The sequence below is a fragment of the Cucurbita maxima genome, unplaced genomic scaffold (assembly GCF_002738345.1).
Source record: "Cucurbita maxima cultivar Rimu unplaced genomic scaffold, Cmax_1.0 Cma_Scf00003, whole genome shotgun sequence".
NCBI lineage: Eukaryota > Viridiplantae > Streptophyta > Magnoliopsida > Cucurbitales > Cucurbitaceae > Cucurbita > Cucurbita maxima.
The window spans coordinates 1741742-1757242 of NW_019272019.1; the positions used below are offsets into that span (position 1 = coordinate 1741742).

The 15501-nt window shown below is 37.7% G+C and overlaps 3 protein-coding genes across 3 annotated transcripts in view; all 3 read right to left on the reverse strand.

The window, feature by feature from the left end:
• LOC111476978 (KH domain-containing protein At5g56140-like) overlaps positions 1 to 2399 on the reverse strand; it is a 9069-nt gene extending 6670 nt beyond the window's left edge. Inside the window, exons 1-3 of the mRNA XM_023120865.1 lie at positions 2093 to 2399; positions 1516 to 1601; positions 197 to 342 (exon numbers count right to left, since the gene is read on the reverse strand). Of these exons, the coding sequence (XP_022976633.1) occupies positions 197 to 342; positions 1516 to 1601; positions 2093 to 2232 (372 nt within the window). The 5' untranslated portion in view covers positions 2233 to 2399. The remainder of the gene's footprint in view (positions 1 to 196; positions 343 to 1515; positions 1602 to 2092) is intronic.
• A 4872-nt stretch (positions 2400 to 7271) lies between these two features.
• LOC111476977 (carbamoyl-phosphate synthase large chain, chloroplastic-like) lies at positions 7272 to 13107 on the reverse strand. The gene is made up of 4 exons (XM_023120864.1): positions 11579 to 13107; positions 9816 to 10508; positions 7509 to 9067; positions 7272 to 7423 (listed from the first exon to the last, which is right to left on the reverse strand). The coding sequence occupies exons 1-3, from the start codon at positions 12920 to 12922 to the stop codon at positions 7523 to 7525; spliced, it is 3582 nt and encodes a 1193-aa protein (XP_022976632.1). The 5' UTR covers positions 12923 to 13107; the 3' UTR covers positions 7272 to 7423; positions 7509 to 7522.
• Positions 13108 to 15281: 2174 nt separating this feature from the next.
• Positions 15282 to 15501, reverse strand: part of LOC111476420 (probable galactinol--sucrose galactosyltransferase 1) — a 5190-nt gene continuing 4970 nt past the window's right edge. Inside the window, exon 12 of the mRNA XM_023120067.1 lies at positions 15282 to 15451. The gene's annotated coding sequence lies outside the window, so the exon portion shown is untranslated. The remainder of the gene's footprint in view (positions 15452 to 15501) is intronic.

The following is a 15501-nucleotide window of genomic DNA, read 5'->3' on the forward strand; positions in this document are numbered from 1 at the left end:
AAAAAAAAAAAAAAAAAGAAAAAAAAAGTAAAACGCGTAACTGAAAAAACTAAGTCTCATTTTTTAATTAGAGAAGTTGTCCCCAAGTGAAATTGTTATGAGTTAGCAAAAATGTAAAATGTTTGCGTCACAGATGCTTCTTAAGTACAGTAAATTAGATGGACAGTAAGGTCATGTTAATGGTTAGTATCCGTACTTCTGATTGAAACCGTGATGGCCATCCATTCATGTCAGCACCTCCATTTGAAAACATTCCTCCAGAAGCCAGGGGGCTGGCATGTTCAAGCCCACTTTGACCTAAAACTGATGCCTTCCCCAATAGTGTAGTTACACGCAATATTTCTGCTCCAAAAATGTCAATTTTCAAGAACAAGATGTACCAGTCAGCGCATTTGTTAAAAAGTTAGCCGTCACCACACAATGGACACACAACAAGGTGTTTTTTACTTCTGAGTCAGTGAAAAAAATATCCTTCATAAAGAAATTTGGTCAAAAGTAGAAAAACATAAAATTGCGAGCCCCAATACCACAGAGCAATATCAATATGTAATATTGCACCAAACACTAAGAAAGGAGGTTCATAAACTGTATAGGCTGCAGAAACTAAGAAAACAAACGAAGACAAGAGGCAGCAGAGGTAGAAAAAAATCACATAAGTTCCAAATAGTTGTTAGGATTAATAGGTATATTAGAATTTCCATCAGAAAAATTAACATTTATGAATACAAGAAGTTAAGCAACCATTTAAGACAAGTACACAATGGTAGAAAGGCAATGGGAAAGTTCAAAAAAAAAAAAGAAAAAAAAAGAAGGATCAATTCTTCAAGACACCAAGAAAAGAGACTTCCAACTGCTGGAAAAAAGAAATATTAGGCTCGCTACTGAACTTCTGGGTAACTTCACTAGAGCACTTACATGTGAGCTTGCATCATAACTTGTAAGCTTTTAGCTCGATCCAAAAGATGTAAACCAGACAACCCATGTAACATGAAAAAAGCTTTTTTACAACAGGTAGGTACGGCTGCTCCATATTCGAGATAGGGAGAAACTACATCCTCGTTTTTTAAGGAATAACTTCTCAAATTAGAATGTATTCGCTGAGGTTTACCACTATCGACTATATATTATTGTACTTGTCATGTTTGTCATATCCTCTGGGTATCAAAAATCACCCTCCAGTTTTCACAAACACACACAGTTTTATGCAAAGCCATTTAATCACTTCATAACTCTACCAACTTAAATAACCAAGGTATTAGCAGAATGGAAAGGCAACAATCAAGCAAAATCAATAAAGTTAGATCAGATAACTGCTCATCGCATTTACTTGTTGGATTGAGTTTCTGTTAGATTAGTTCAGTCACGCTTGTATATTGAACAACCATGCTCTGTTCTGAATTTCAACGAGCAATAACACCTCATCCCAAAGATTTCCAGCCAATCAACCAAAGGAGAAACAACGATGCAAGCAAACTATTTCACAACAAGATACTTCGTTGAGGCTACAAAGTTCACCTTGGTTCAGCAAGCGATAACTAATAGGCAGCACAGGCAGAAATGGACCAAGTTTCTGTCGCTCTGCCAATAACTCAGAGAGATACCTGCAAGAAAACAAAGAACACAAAATAAAATGTAATCAGATAAATATCAATTACGTCACAAAAAGAAAAGAAAAAAAACTCGGACGCTAATCAACTAAACAGAAAAACGCGCACACACCATTCCATAATCAAGACAGTTTGGTCCACAAGCACAAAAAAGTGGAAAGAAACTCAGATCTTGCATCAACAATCAAACAAGTATCACACAAAACAAGTAACATAATCAACTAGCCCAAGTCCAAAACAAAACAGTTTAAGAGCTAACTATCAAGCAGGTCAGTCAGATGAGGCCAGTCACATGAGTAACAGCTCCGATCATACAAAATCAATCATCCAAAACTCAGAAACAAAACCAGACTGATCCAAAAAAACAATCAACACACAGATCGGCAACACACAAATCACAGATCTTACAAAGCAACAAACATCAAATAAAAAAACAAAACAAAAGAGAGAGAGAGAGAGAGAAAGAAGAGAATTCGATTAGTTACTTTTCTTGCTCGAGTAGAGCAGCTGCAGCCGCAGCCGCAGATACAGAGGACGGAGAACGAAGACCAGGAAGATGAGGAGAGTGAGGAGCCGAGGGAGAGGGAGAGAAAGCCATGTACATCCCGCCTGCAGACGACGTCATTTCTCTCCCTCCGGAGACGTGACTGGATATGGATAAGGCCAGGATTCAAAGTCGGCGGCGGCGATGGCGATAACGGTGGCGATCCCTACCAGACGCTCTGTCGATCTGGCGTCGGTGGAAAAATTATGCACACTACAGCAGCTGTGCCTCCTTCCCTGTCTATCTATCTCTATATGTATTTAATTTTTTATAAATATATAATAAATAATTTGTGTAATATTTTCTGTATGTTTTGTGATTATTTAATTTAATTTAATTTAATTTTTATTTTTATATGTTACGGTTCTGACACCGCATTTAGTGACCAAAGAGACGTGGGACCCATGAATTATTGTTTTATTAATAATTGAATGAGAAAAACCCAAATTTTTTTTAATAAATTATTTGATTGATAATAATCGTAATAATAATAATAATAATAATAATAATAATAAAACCTATTTTGGTGAAGGGGTTGGAGGGGACGGTATTATTATAAAAAAAAATATTAATTTTAATTATACTTCAAATTTTATAATATTTAAAATTATTTATTTTTATTTAATTTCATGATATATCATTATATTTTTCATCGATATTTTAGTTATTCTTAGTTTTTAATATGATATTTTAGATAATATTGAACTAAATTAATATGTTACAATTTTTTATCGTTGTTCCTGATTGAATTTTAATTTTTAATAATTATAGATTAATTTATGTTTATATGTGAATTTTTAATTATCTTCTATCTAAGACTGTATTGGAATAATTATAAACGGTGGATAAATAAAATTTTTAATTTTTTTTAACAACCCAAACCGAAAATAAAAGATTGGGTTGGGTTACCAAACCAACAAACTCGAACCTTTGTTGGGTAAAAAAAAACCTCTCAACCCAACTCAACCTGAACCATGTAGACCCCTACTACCTAACCTAATCCAACTCAAACCATAAAATTTGAGTTGGGTTTGATTTTTTCCGATTTAGATTATGTTGAATTTTAGAAATATCGAAAAATTGTAATCGATTGGTGGGTTGATTTTTTTCTTTTTTTTCAGATCAATTCGATCTGGGTTATTTTTTACGGTTTGGATTGGGTTGAATTTTAGAAAAATCGAAAATTCGTGTTGGTTTGCAGGTTTTTTTTTTTTTTTTTTGTCGAATCAACTCGACCAACCAGAAAATAGGATTACAACCTTACGGTACTTTCAATATTTGTGTCATTTGTAACCCGTGTTAGTGATTATTTATTATTTGTGAATGTTCGATGTTCATTTCTATTACTAATATAGCATAGAAATTAGAGATAAGGTCATTTTAGTGATTTGTCAATTTATAGTTTAATTCTAGTAAATATAAAATTTAAGATAAAAAAAATAATATAAAAATTTAATTTATTTCAACTCTTTACATATTAATTAAAAAAAAAAAAACCAAAACACTTTTGGCTTCGAGACCTAACCAAGCTAACTTGTGTCATAGGCGAGCGTCACACAACAAATGTCTTGGACGACTTCCTTTTTAGAAAGGATATTTCAAGGATAGTACTGGACGACATTGTCAATTTACGCTCCAACTCATGTATTAGAGGTTGGATTATGCACCGTTATCTGGAAGGTATGTCGTAAATGGTTTAACATGAACACGGGAGAGTCCGATACTCGAAAGTACCCGAATGGATGGATGTTCGAGATGTCCTGATGAGATGATCTACACATGGGGTCAGTTCCCAACTGATATGAACCAAAAAACATCAATCATACAATATACTTCAATGAAGATGTGAAGAAAAGGTTCTCAAAATTATCAAAAGATGTTTTAATTCATGTCACATTGAAGAAGAATGAAATTTGATTGTTATAAATTTTGGGAAGGTTTAATTTAGAGTTTTTAGAACTTTTTATTTATTTTAGTTTACAATTATATAATCGTTAATTATGACTATTAAGTATGAATGTTACGACTCTTGGAATGCCTTTAATAGTTTATAGTATAAAGAGCATTTGTGCTCTTATTTAGCCAATGGCTAAGCTTCTTTGCAATTCTATGTAGTTTAGGTTGCATGTAGAATCATTCAAGCTCGACAGGATCAATCTTGTGGAGTGATTCAAATCTGAAGCAAGTGTTCTTGCCTTGAGATATTTGATCAACAAGAATCATTCAAGTTAGACATGATCGATCTTGCTTGTGGAGTGATTCGAATCTCAAACAATGTTCTTGCCTTGAGATATTCGATCAACAAGGTAATCCGAATTTTACTCCCCTTGTAGTGGTTCCTTATCTTATCACCAACGAATGTGTTCAAGCAAACCTAGACGGTTGATGTTTTTCTGAGATATGGGATGGTATCACGATGCATGGATTGTGTTGTTGGGAACCAAGATGACAATGAGATGCGACGTGATTGTATCGCACACGATTGAACATGCACGCACGAACGACGCGTGTGGCCGATCTATCAAGTTTGGATTCTGCACGAATTGTGTTCGGTTGGCAAAGGTAATTCTCGACGATAGTCTAACGAAGCCACAAAATCGGACAAGAAAACGTGAATGAGACTTGAGTCCTTAAAACTTGTCGTGAGTGTATCAAGATTACGACACTGCATGATTAAAGGTGTACGACCGTGATGGTCGGTAGAATTTTAAGATAAATTCATTATCAAATTAAACTAAAAGACTGAGTAAAAAAAATTAAAATGTTGTTTTTAAAACTTTTTAATATTACACTATAACAAATAATCAATTTAGTATAATATAATATTAAATAAAAAATAATTAATTAAATATTAATAATAAATTTTATATTAAAGAGTAAAATAACATAAAATATTACTATCAAGTAATTATAAACATTAGTTAAAATTTATCAAGTCCAAATAATATATTGATATTTAATAATTAATTAAAGATAAATAATAATTCATTAAATTAATTATGTTATATTTTTACGGTATTATCTTTTTTGAAATTTTTTTTATATCAAACAACAAATATTAATGTCTTTTATAAGAACGTGAAAACCTCAGTGGACAATATCGATTAGTGATGGGTTTGGGCTTTCACAAACGATCTTAGAGCTAGATTTTGAGGAGTGTGCGAGTAAGAATGTTAGGCACTCAAGCCGCCTAGAAGAAAAAAACCTAAAAAAGACAATATCTGCTAGCGGTGGGCTTGGACTGTTACAAATGGTATCCGAGCTAGATTTCGAGAAGTGTGCCAGTAAGGGCACAAGGCACTCAAGCCGCTCAGAAGAAAAAATCTAAAGAGGACAATATCTGCTGGCGGTGGGCTTGTGCTGTTACAAATGGTATCCAAGTCAGGTTTCGAGAAGTGTGTTAGTAAAGGTACAAGGCACTCAAGCTGTTCAGAAGAAAAAACCTAAAGATGACAATATCTGCTAGCGGTGAGCTGGGGCTGCTATAAATGGTATCAGACCCAGATTTCGAACAACGTACGAGAAAGGATGCTAGACACTCAAGCCGCCCAGAAGAAAAAACCTAAAGAGGACAATATCTGCTAACAGTGAGTTTGAGTTGTTACAAATGATATCAGAGTCAGATTCCGAGCGATGTGGGCATATTAATTGATTCGCAGAACTATGTTCAATTTGATAATTTTTATACCGACTTTAAACCATACAATTTATCGATCATTATTGACGTGGAATGCATGCATTCACATATCACAACTAACGAACGAGCTACCCTCTCCTATCATTACTATAGTTGGTAGGCTGCCATTATGCACCCAACTTGTAACCATCAAGTCCTTATATTATTATTATGCTTTAGGTGTCACAATAGCGTAGATCTTACTTTTATTATACTTTTCATTCCATTTTACGTATAATTTTATGGTCTCGAGATCTAGAATTTAAAATTGGGATTTGAGCCGTTCAATCATTGAAAATATTTGTTGTACCAAACACACGTTGAAGAAATAGAAATCAAAGATTTATTTGTGATAAGTATATGTACGATTCTTCTCGATCCTTAGTTTATATTTTTTACACGTACAATTTCTGTAAAACAAGATTATTTTCGGTTCGAAATAATTTTTTGAAGTGTTTTTTTAATGAAAAATAAAATATTTACGAGTATTTGAAGATAATTACAAACACACTAAATCATTTTCCCGAAAAAGTGAAAGAAGTTAAAAGTCTTTCGCGTGGGGAACAAGGTGCTGGTTTATCCTTTGCTTGTGGTGTTCGGTTGCCAAATTTATATATGGAGGGCCCATTGATTGATTAATGTTCATTGAGGTTGTATGATGTGTTTTATTACAACTCGACTTACTATTCATAGATATTTTACCGTTTTAAAACATGTAGGTTAGGAAGAAGTTTTCATATCCTTGAGAGTACAGTGTACTCATTAATACACCGCTCAATATCTAGCTCTGATACTGTTTGTAATAGCCTAACCTCACCGCTAGTAGATACTGTCGGCTTTGGCCCGTTACGAATCATTGTCAGCCTCACGGTTTCAAAAAAGCATCTAATAGGGAGAAGTTTTCACACCCTTTTAGCAAATATTTCATTCCTTTCTTCAATTGATATGAGACCTCACAAATACATCCAACGATACAACCCGAACCAACCGAACCTATAAAACTTATGGTTATGTTGGGTTGAACTCATTATTTAGTTAGGGTTGTCTGAGATAAAAACTTTACAACTTGAAGAGTTGGGATCAGTTTACAAAAAATGTATCAACCTGATCTAACCCAACACAATCCACGAACATTCCCACTTTCCAGTCCCATCATCAAGTACATTTGCACATGGAAACATATAGCAATAAGGGCAAAAAGGTAAAATCTCTGAACATTATTATAGCCTTTGATTGAGGGGAAGGGAACAAAACGTTGAACAACTCTTCGAGATCATTGCCTTTATTTTTATTAAAACAAAAATTTAAATAAACGACTTGAACAACTCGAACTCATTGGGTATATTATTTAATAAGGCTATTTAGGGTGACAAAATTAAAACCCGAACAACTGGGTTGGACCTGAGAAATATCCCGACTCAATCCAACCCAACTCACAACCTGCTCTAATTTCATATATGGAATATTATTAGCAGATCAAAAAGGTCAACAATTTATACAAGTTCAAGTCCATACCAAAACAGCCGTCTTCCAGTCTAAAATTTGCTACGGTAAGCTTACTACACAAGGAATAGCGAAGCCGAACTTTGAGAGAGCCTGGGAAGAACAGAAGGCAAAACCATAATGAATAACTAATAATTTATGGGTTAGAACTTGTAATTGAAGCATTATAAACACTTACTATATACAGCAGAATCATATCGAAGCCGACTGCAAGTCCTCCGTTCGACTCCCGCTTTTAGTCTCGACGAAGTAGTCCTGAAGAGGAATCATCGAAACCGAGCTCGTTTTGAGGCTCTTTATGGCTTCTGCAGTTGCCAATGCTCCGGCCACTGTCGTTATTATAGGGACTTTGTATGCAAGAGCCATTCGCCTCAAATGGCGTCCATCGATCTGATCGAGATCGTCGCCAGAACTAGTGATAATCATCAGCTGAATCTGTCCATTAGCAAGTATGTCACCAGCGTGAGGTCGCCCCTCGTGCAGCTTCAGCACTCGCTCAACGGGAATGTCTTCCGATTCGAGAACGTGGGCAGTTCCAGAAGTTGCGATGATGCTGAATCCAAGCTCTAAGAATGCCTTGGCTATTTTGGAGAGGTGGGGCTTTGTTAAGTCGTTCAAACTGAGGAACAGACTTCCAGAAAGTGGTAGCTTATTCCCTGCAGCAATTTGAGCTTTTGCAAATGCAATAGGAAACTGGAAATCAAGACCCATAACCTCACCAGTGCTCCTCATTTCAGGCCCTAATATCACATCGCTGCCTTGAAACTTCTCGAAAGGAAGGACGGCTTCCTTCACCGACACGTGTTTTGGGATCACCTCTTTGGTGAAGCCAAGCTCATATAGAGACTTCCCAGACATCACAAGGGAAGCATACTTGGCCAATGGGTGCCCGATTGCTTTAGATACAAATGGGACGGTACGAGAAGCACGTGGATTTGCCTCGAGCAAGAAAACCTCCCCTGCCATGGTGATTGCATACTGACAGTTCATAAGCCCACAGACATTTAGCCTCTTGGCCAATTTTGTTGTCCAGTTCCTGATGGTGTCGAGGCAAGACGATGGGATTGTTTTCGTTGGGAGTGAACAAGCAGAGTCACCCGAATGGACACCAGCCAACTCAATATGCTCCATTATCCCACCAATTGTCACATTCCCATGTGAATCAGCTAATGCATCGATATCGATTTCAATAGCATCAGATAGATATTTGTCGACTAATACAGGACGTTCGGGATCCACTTCCACAGCATTTTCAAGGTAAGTAACGAGTTTGTCGTCACTGTACACAATTTCCATTGCCCTACCACCTAGAACATAAGATGGTCGAACAACAACCGGATAACCTATATCCTTAGCAATGGAGAGTGCATCAGCTTCACTCTTGGCAATGCCCCCTCTTGGTTGTTCTATCTTTAACTCGTTAAGGATCGCATTGAACCTTTCTCTGTCTTCAGCCGCATCTATGGAATCGGGAGAAGTTCCCCATATGCGAACATAGCCATCACCACTGGCACATTTGAGCTTGTTCTCATCTAAAAACCGCTGTATGGGGAGAGCCAATTTCAATGGCGTTTGACCTCCAAACTGCACAATGATGCCGTCTGGACGTTCCAAAGCAATAATGTTAAAAACATCTTCAACTGTCAAGGGTTCGAAGTACAGCCGATCACTTGTATCGTAATCTGTCGAAACTGTTTCGGGATTTGAGTTCATCATGATTGTCTCATATCCAGCATCCTGCAAAACCAAGAAGTTGAATGCAAATTTAAAGTAAAAAGCTAGGATAAATAATAACCATCCATTGTACATGATAAGAAGTATGATATGCAGCACAGTGCTATAAGTGTTACTCAAAGTAACGTAGTATTATAAGATTGCATCAGATCGAATCAAGTCAATCGCACAAGACTACATGAGTAACCGCCCAAGCCCACTGCTAGCAGATATTGTGCTCTTTGGGTTTCCCCTTTCGAGCTTCCCCTAAAACGTGTCTACTACGAAGAGATTTCAACACACTTATGAGGAATGTTTCATTCCCCTCTCCAATCGATGTGGGGTCTCACAGTCCACCCCCTTGGGCCCAGCATCCTTGCTGGCACACTGCTCGGTGTCTGGCTCTGATACAATTTGTAACAGCCCAAGCCCATCGCTAGCAGATATTGTCCTCTTTGGGTTTCCTCTCAATGTTTTAAAACGCGCCTACTAGGAAGAGGTTTTCACACACTTATAAGGAATGTTTTGTTCCCCTCTCCAACCGATATGGGATCTCACAATCCACCCCCCTTGGGGGCCCAACATCCTTGCTGGCACACCGCTCGGTGTCTGACTTTGATACCATTTGTAACAGCTCAAGCCCACCGCTAGCAAATATTGTCTTCTTTGGACTTAAAAAGCCCGAAAAGGAAGCCCAAAGAGGACAATATCTACTAGTGGAGGGCTTGGACGGTTACAACTACCAAGAAATACTGAAAAAATGAACACAAACCTGCAGAGCAAATGAAGTATGGCAGCAACAGTAGTCAAATTCAATACCCTGACCAATACGGTTTGGACCACCACCCAATATCAAGACCTTTTTCTTTTGAGTTGGGGCTGATTCACACTCAAAATCATAAGAAGAATACATATAAGGGGTATTTGCCTCGAATTCTGCAGCACATGTATCCACCCGTTTATAAGCTGGTAGGACACCCAGAGATATTCTCTTAGAGCGCACCTCCTTCTCAGTTGATTTAGTGGCAAATGCTATCTGCTTATCACTGAAACCTCTTCTTTTCACTTCATAGAAATCTTCCTTTGTCAAATTAGACAAGCTTTGAGCCAAGAGGTATTGCTCCACATCCACCAACTCCTTTAACTGAGTAAGAAACCACTTATCAATGTAACTCAGCTCGTGAATATCATCCACTTTCATTCCCTTCTTCATTGCAGCATATACAGTATGAATGCGATCGGGATTAGGAACTCGGAGGCTGTACTTCAATTGTTCCCAATCCCAATCAAGTTGTTTAATGGGTTCACAACCCCATCCAGAGTAGCCACATTCCAATGATCTTACAGCTTTTTGAAAGGATTCTTGGAAAGTGCGGCCAAGAGCCATAGCTTCACCAACTGATTTCATCTGAGTAGTCAATATTGGTTGAGAACCCGGGAACTTTTCGAAAGCAAATCTGGGAATCTGCAACAAAAAAGCATGCAGAAACAACTTACTATAAGGAAGAAGAGAGATAAAGACGTGGGAAACAGATGTGAGGAGAAAGCAGGGTCACTAGTAATGAAGATCAAAATATGTGTAAAGTATCAACTGTCATCAAGTAAGCTAACAAGAAGATATGGCAATGCTGCATTAATCATTACATCAAACTTTCTAAAAACGAATACGAAAATTATCAAAAGGACAAATTGTCATCTATAGATCACAAAGTTGTTAACCTGTAAGAAAGAATATTTGAAGGAAACTGGTAACACACAAGGAAGAAAATGCATACTCAAAATCTACTCTGTAATACTCAATATTTACATGTGAGATCCCACATCGATGGGAGAGAAGGACAAAACATTCTTTATAAGGGTGTAGAAATCTCTCCCTACAGACATGTTTTAAAACCTTGAGGGGAAGCCCGGAAGGGAAAGCCCAAAGAGAACAATATCTGCTAGCGGTAGGCTTGGGCCATTACAAATAGTATCAGAGCCAGACACTGGGCGATGTGCCAGCGAGGAGGCTGACCCTGAAGGGGGTGGACACCAAGCGGTGTGTCAGCGAGGACGCTGGGAACCGAGATTCCACAACGGTTGGAGAGGGGAACAAAACATTCTTTACAAGGTTGTGGAAACCTCTCCCTAGCAGACGAGTTTTAAAACCTTAAGAGGAACCCCAGAAGGGAAAGCCCAAAGAAGACAATATCTGCTAGCGGTGGGCTTGAGCTTGAGCCGTTACATTATAAGACCGTACAAATTTGGATTTTTTATACACGAAATAACTAAGATAGATTTGGAAAACACGAACTCTGTTACTCCTCAGTTGACTAAATAAGAAAAGAGCTCACTAGTCATCTTCCAAGACTAGGCAGGCGTATGAACTTTGAACAAAGTTAGAGTGTTAAACGAATCAAAAGCTACAACCATGCTAAACTTTCCAGTATAATATGTTCTACATGCATAGCTTAATCCACGAACCAATATCCCATAAATTTCAATTCCAAAACAACTCAAAATATGACAAACAAATCTCAAGTAAAATAGACCTGCCTTTGTCACCACGTAATCAATGGAAGGCTCAAAACTAGCAGGCGTTTTCTTCGTTATGTCATTAGGAATCTGATCCAATGAATACCCAACTGACAATTTAGCAGCCATCTTTGCTATTGGAAAACCTGTAGCCTTGGAGGCCAGAGCAGAGGACCTTGAAACTCTCGGGTTCATTTCAATCACCATCACCTCACCATCAGCTGGATTGACAGCAAATTGAACGTTTGAACCACCACATTCAACGCCAATTTCCCTAATGATAGCAATGGAATAATCCCTCAGCCGTTGATACTCCTTATCAGTCAAAGTTTGAGCAGGTGCCACAGTTATGGAATCCCCAGTATGAACCCCCATAGGATCAATATTCTCAATGGAGCAAATGATCACCACGTTATCAGCAAGATCCCTCATGACCTCAAGCTCATACTCCTTCCAACCCAGCAAAGATTTCTCCACCAGAACCTGCGACGTCAAGCTCGCCGCTAAACCCGCCTTACAAATAGACTCAAATTCCTCCCTATTGTAAGCAATCCCACCTCCAGTTCCCCCCAATGTAAAAGCTGGTCTAATGATCAAAGGAAACTCTCCAATCTCATGAGCAATTTCAACACATTCCTCAAGCGTAGTCGCAATCCCTGATGGTGGTGTCTTAACCCCAATGTTCTTCATAGCCTGTTTAAACAAATCCCTATCTTCAGCTTTCTTAATTGCATCAAGCTTCGCTCCAATCAACTCAATCCCATATTTTTCAAGCGCACCACTCTCAGCTAAAGCAACCGCCAAGTTTAACGCAGTCTGCCCGCCCATAGTGGGCAACAGAGCATCAGGCCGCTCCTTCTCAAGCACTTTCTCAACAAGCTCTGGTGTCATCGGAGTAACATAAGTTCTATCAGCCAAGTCCGGGTCCGTCATGATCGTAGCCGGATTCGAATTAATCAAAACAACTTCATATCCCTCTTCTTTCAACGCCTTACAAGCTTGAGTACCAGAATAATCAAACTCACAAGCCTGCCCAATCACAATGGGACCTGCACCAAGAATCATAATCTTCTTCAAATCAGTTCTCTTCCCAATTTTCCCTCCTTTACTCTCTTTAATCGTCTTCTCGCCATTTTTCTCGCATCGAACCAAACCGCTTCGCCTATACAACTTCCCAAACGGAGAAAGCCGATCCGCACATGGCTTAATCTCGAGCGAAGTTGATCCAAATTTGCTGGAGTAAGAAAAACACCTGGCGTAGCTGAGATTGGACAAACAAGCACCGGAAGAAGAACGAATGGACGAGGATCGACACAAAATGGAGTTGGCAGCGAGAGATTGAGACGGAATCAAAGAGTAACCCATCTCCCAGCCCCACTCCCAGAGCACAACAGAAACGTTTATAGCGTTACAGAGAACGAGATTCTAAACAAGAAGGAAAGGCTCAGAGATTATATACGTCGAAAATGGAAGGCACCGATTCTGAAATCGGTGGAGGATTCCAATGAACTGCAACTCAAACACTGTGTTGGTGGAAGAAGAAGAAGATGATGATGATGAAGATTTTAGTGAAATCATTAGGGTTTCTATTGCGGGTCCCAAATGTGATGGGCCCTACAGTTGGCCCACTTCTTCTTTTGTTAAAACTTTTTTCTTTATTTATTTATTTTTTTTCTGTTTCTTTTTTTTTTTAACCATATTTTTCATCTTAAAATATTTAAATTCACATTTAAATTTTTAAAAAAAATTATGACATCATAACTATTTAATTTGTTTTTTTAATTAAACATTTAAACCATAATTCTCTAGTTTTCAAAATCAAATCCAAATTTTATAAGTTTTTTTTTTTAAATAAAAAATTCAAATATTTACTTAGAATGGATAAAAATAATTTATTTTTAAAAACCAAATAAATGAAATTATGGACTCATCAGACCTTAGGCGAGGGTCTATCTTCGTCAACCAAACACGACTCATGCAAAATTTAAATTTATTCGACACATGTTTATGTTAGATGATGAAAGTTCCATATCGGCTAATTTAGGGAATGATCATGGGTCTATAAGTAAGGAATACTACCTCCATTGGTATGAGGTGTTTTGGGAAGCCCAAAGTAAATCCATGAGAGCTTATGTTCAAGGTGGACAATATCATACCATTGTGGAGAGTCGTGTTCCTTTAACAGTTTATACCCATTTCATTTGTTTCAAAATATTAAAATTATAAAAAAGTAAAAAAGACCCGTTATATCATTGTAGATTTACTTCTACCCACCACCCGACATCGTGGACATTATTGTCGATGATGATTTTCAGAATGGTATGATATTGTCCACTTTGAGCATAGCCCTCATGGTTTTGCTTTGTGCTTCCCAAAAGGTTTCGTATCGAACATACTATTCTTTACTTATAAATTCAAGATCATTCCTTAAATTAGTTAACGTAGGACTCCATCCCAACAATTTTCGACGGATAAATGGACCCAACAAAATTAGGATTTTTTTTGTGCATTGTTCTTCACCATTGGTATTGGAGAGTGAGTCCCACTCCTTTCTCTATCTCTAGGTTTAGTGTTGTATTTGTTATTCCAAATGGATGGTAGTCCCTATCAAACAAAAAGAAACACTTTACATGGTGCCAAGTGAGAGGAATATGGGGTTCTTGTAAGAGTGAAGGGGACGATAAGGATGACAACCGACTTCGACGAGATGGATGCTACATGGAATATGGTGTCGTGTTGTCGAATTTGACTCGGTTAGTAAAAGGTTCCATATTTATCTTTGTTTCTATCAATAATCTACTTTAACATGTTCGATCAAATTCAAAATTGTCGTTGTTTTGTGCGGTGTTTAACATTAGCACTTCACATTGGTTGGAGAGAAGAACGAAACATTCATCATAAGGGTGTGGAAACCTCTCCCTAATAGACGTATTTTAAAACTGTGAGGCTGATGATAATATGTAACGAGTATAATATTTGCGAGGAGTGGGCTTAGATTGTTACAAATTATATCAGAGTCAGGCATAGGGCAATATGCCAGTAAGGGCGCTGAGCCTCCAAGGGAGTTGGATTGTGGGATCTAACCGAGATCCCACATCGGTTGGAGAGAATAACGAAATATTCCTTATAAGAGTGTGGAAACCTCTCCCTAATAGACGCGTTTTAAAACCATGAGGCTGACGAGATACATAACAGGGCAAAGTGGACAATATCTGTTAGTGGTGAGTTTAGGCTGTTATAAATGATATCAGAGTCAGGTACTGGGTGTGTGCTAACAATGATGGTGGACCTCCAAGTGGGGTGCATTGTGAGATCTAACTGAGATCCTACATCAGTTGGAGAAGGGAATGACACATTCCTTATACAGGCATGGAAAACTCTCCCCAGCAGACACGTTTTAAAACCGTGAGGCTAATGTGGATATGTAACAGGCAAAAGAGGACGTCAGACAATATCTACTAGCGGGAGTTTGAGCTGTTACAAATGGTATCAAAGTCAGACACTAGGCGGTGTGCCAGCGAATATGTTGAGCCTCCAAGGGGAGTGGATTGTGAGATCCAACCGATATCTCACATCAGTTGGAGAGGGGAACGACGTATTCCTTATACGGGCATATAAACCTCTCCCTAACAGACACGTTTTAAAATTGTGAGGCTGATGTTGATATGTAACAGGAAAAAACGGATAATATTTATTAGAGGTGGACTTAGGCTGTTACACCGACTTATTAACTCCATACTTCATAACTCAACTCAGTGACCCAAACAGCCCGTATAAACGTTTATAACTCAAGGTAAAAGTGACGGACAATATCTGCTAGAAGTAAACTTAGGTTGTTACACCGATTAGACGTAGAATTATTCCCATTAAAAAAAAAAAAAAAAAAAAAAAAAAAAAAAAAAAAAAAAAAAAAAAAAAAAAAAAAAAAAAAAAAAAAAAAAAAA

What these genes read in the sequence shown, in the direction of transcription:
- LOC111476977 (XM_023120864.1), bottom strand. Translation starts at nt 12,922, where the DNA reads ATGGGTTACTCTTTGATTCCGTCTCAATCTCTCGCTGCCAACTCCATT. An exon ending in TTGATTACGTGGTGACAAAG is followed by an intron (nt 10,509 to 11,578) that starts GCAGGTCTATTT and finishes TTTTTGTTGCAG; the next exon opens with ATTCCCAGATTTGCTTTCGA. An exon ending in ATACTTCATTTGCTCTGCAG is followed by an intron (nt 9,068 to 9,815) that starts GTTTGTGTTCAT and finishes TTGGTTTTGCAG; the next exon opens with GATGCTGGATATGAGACAAT.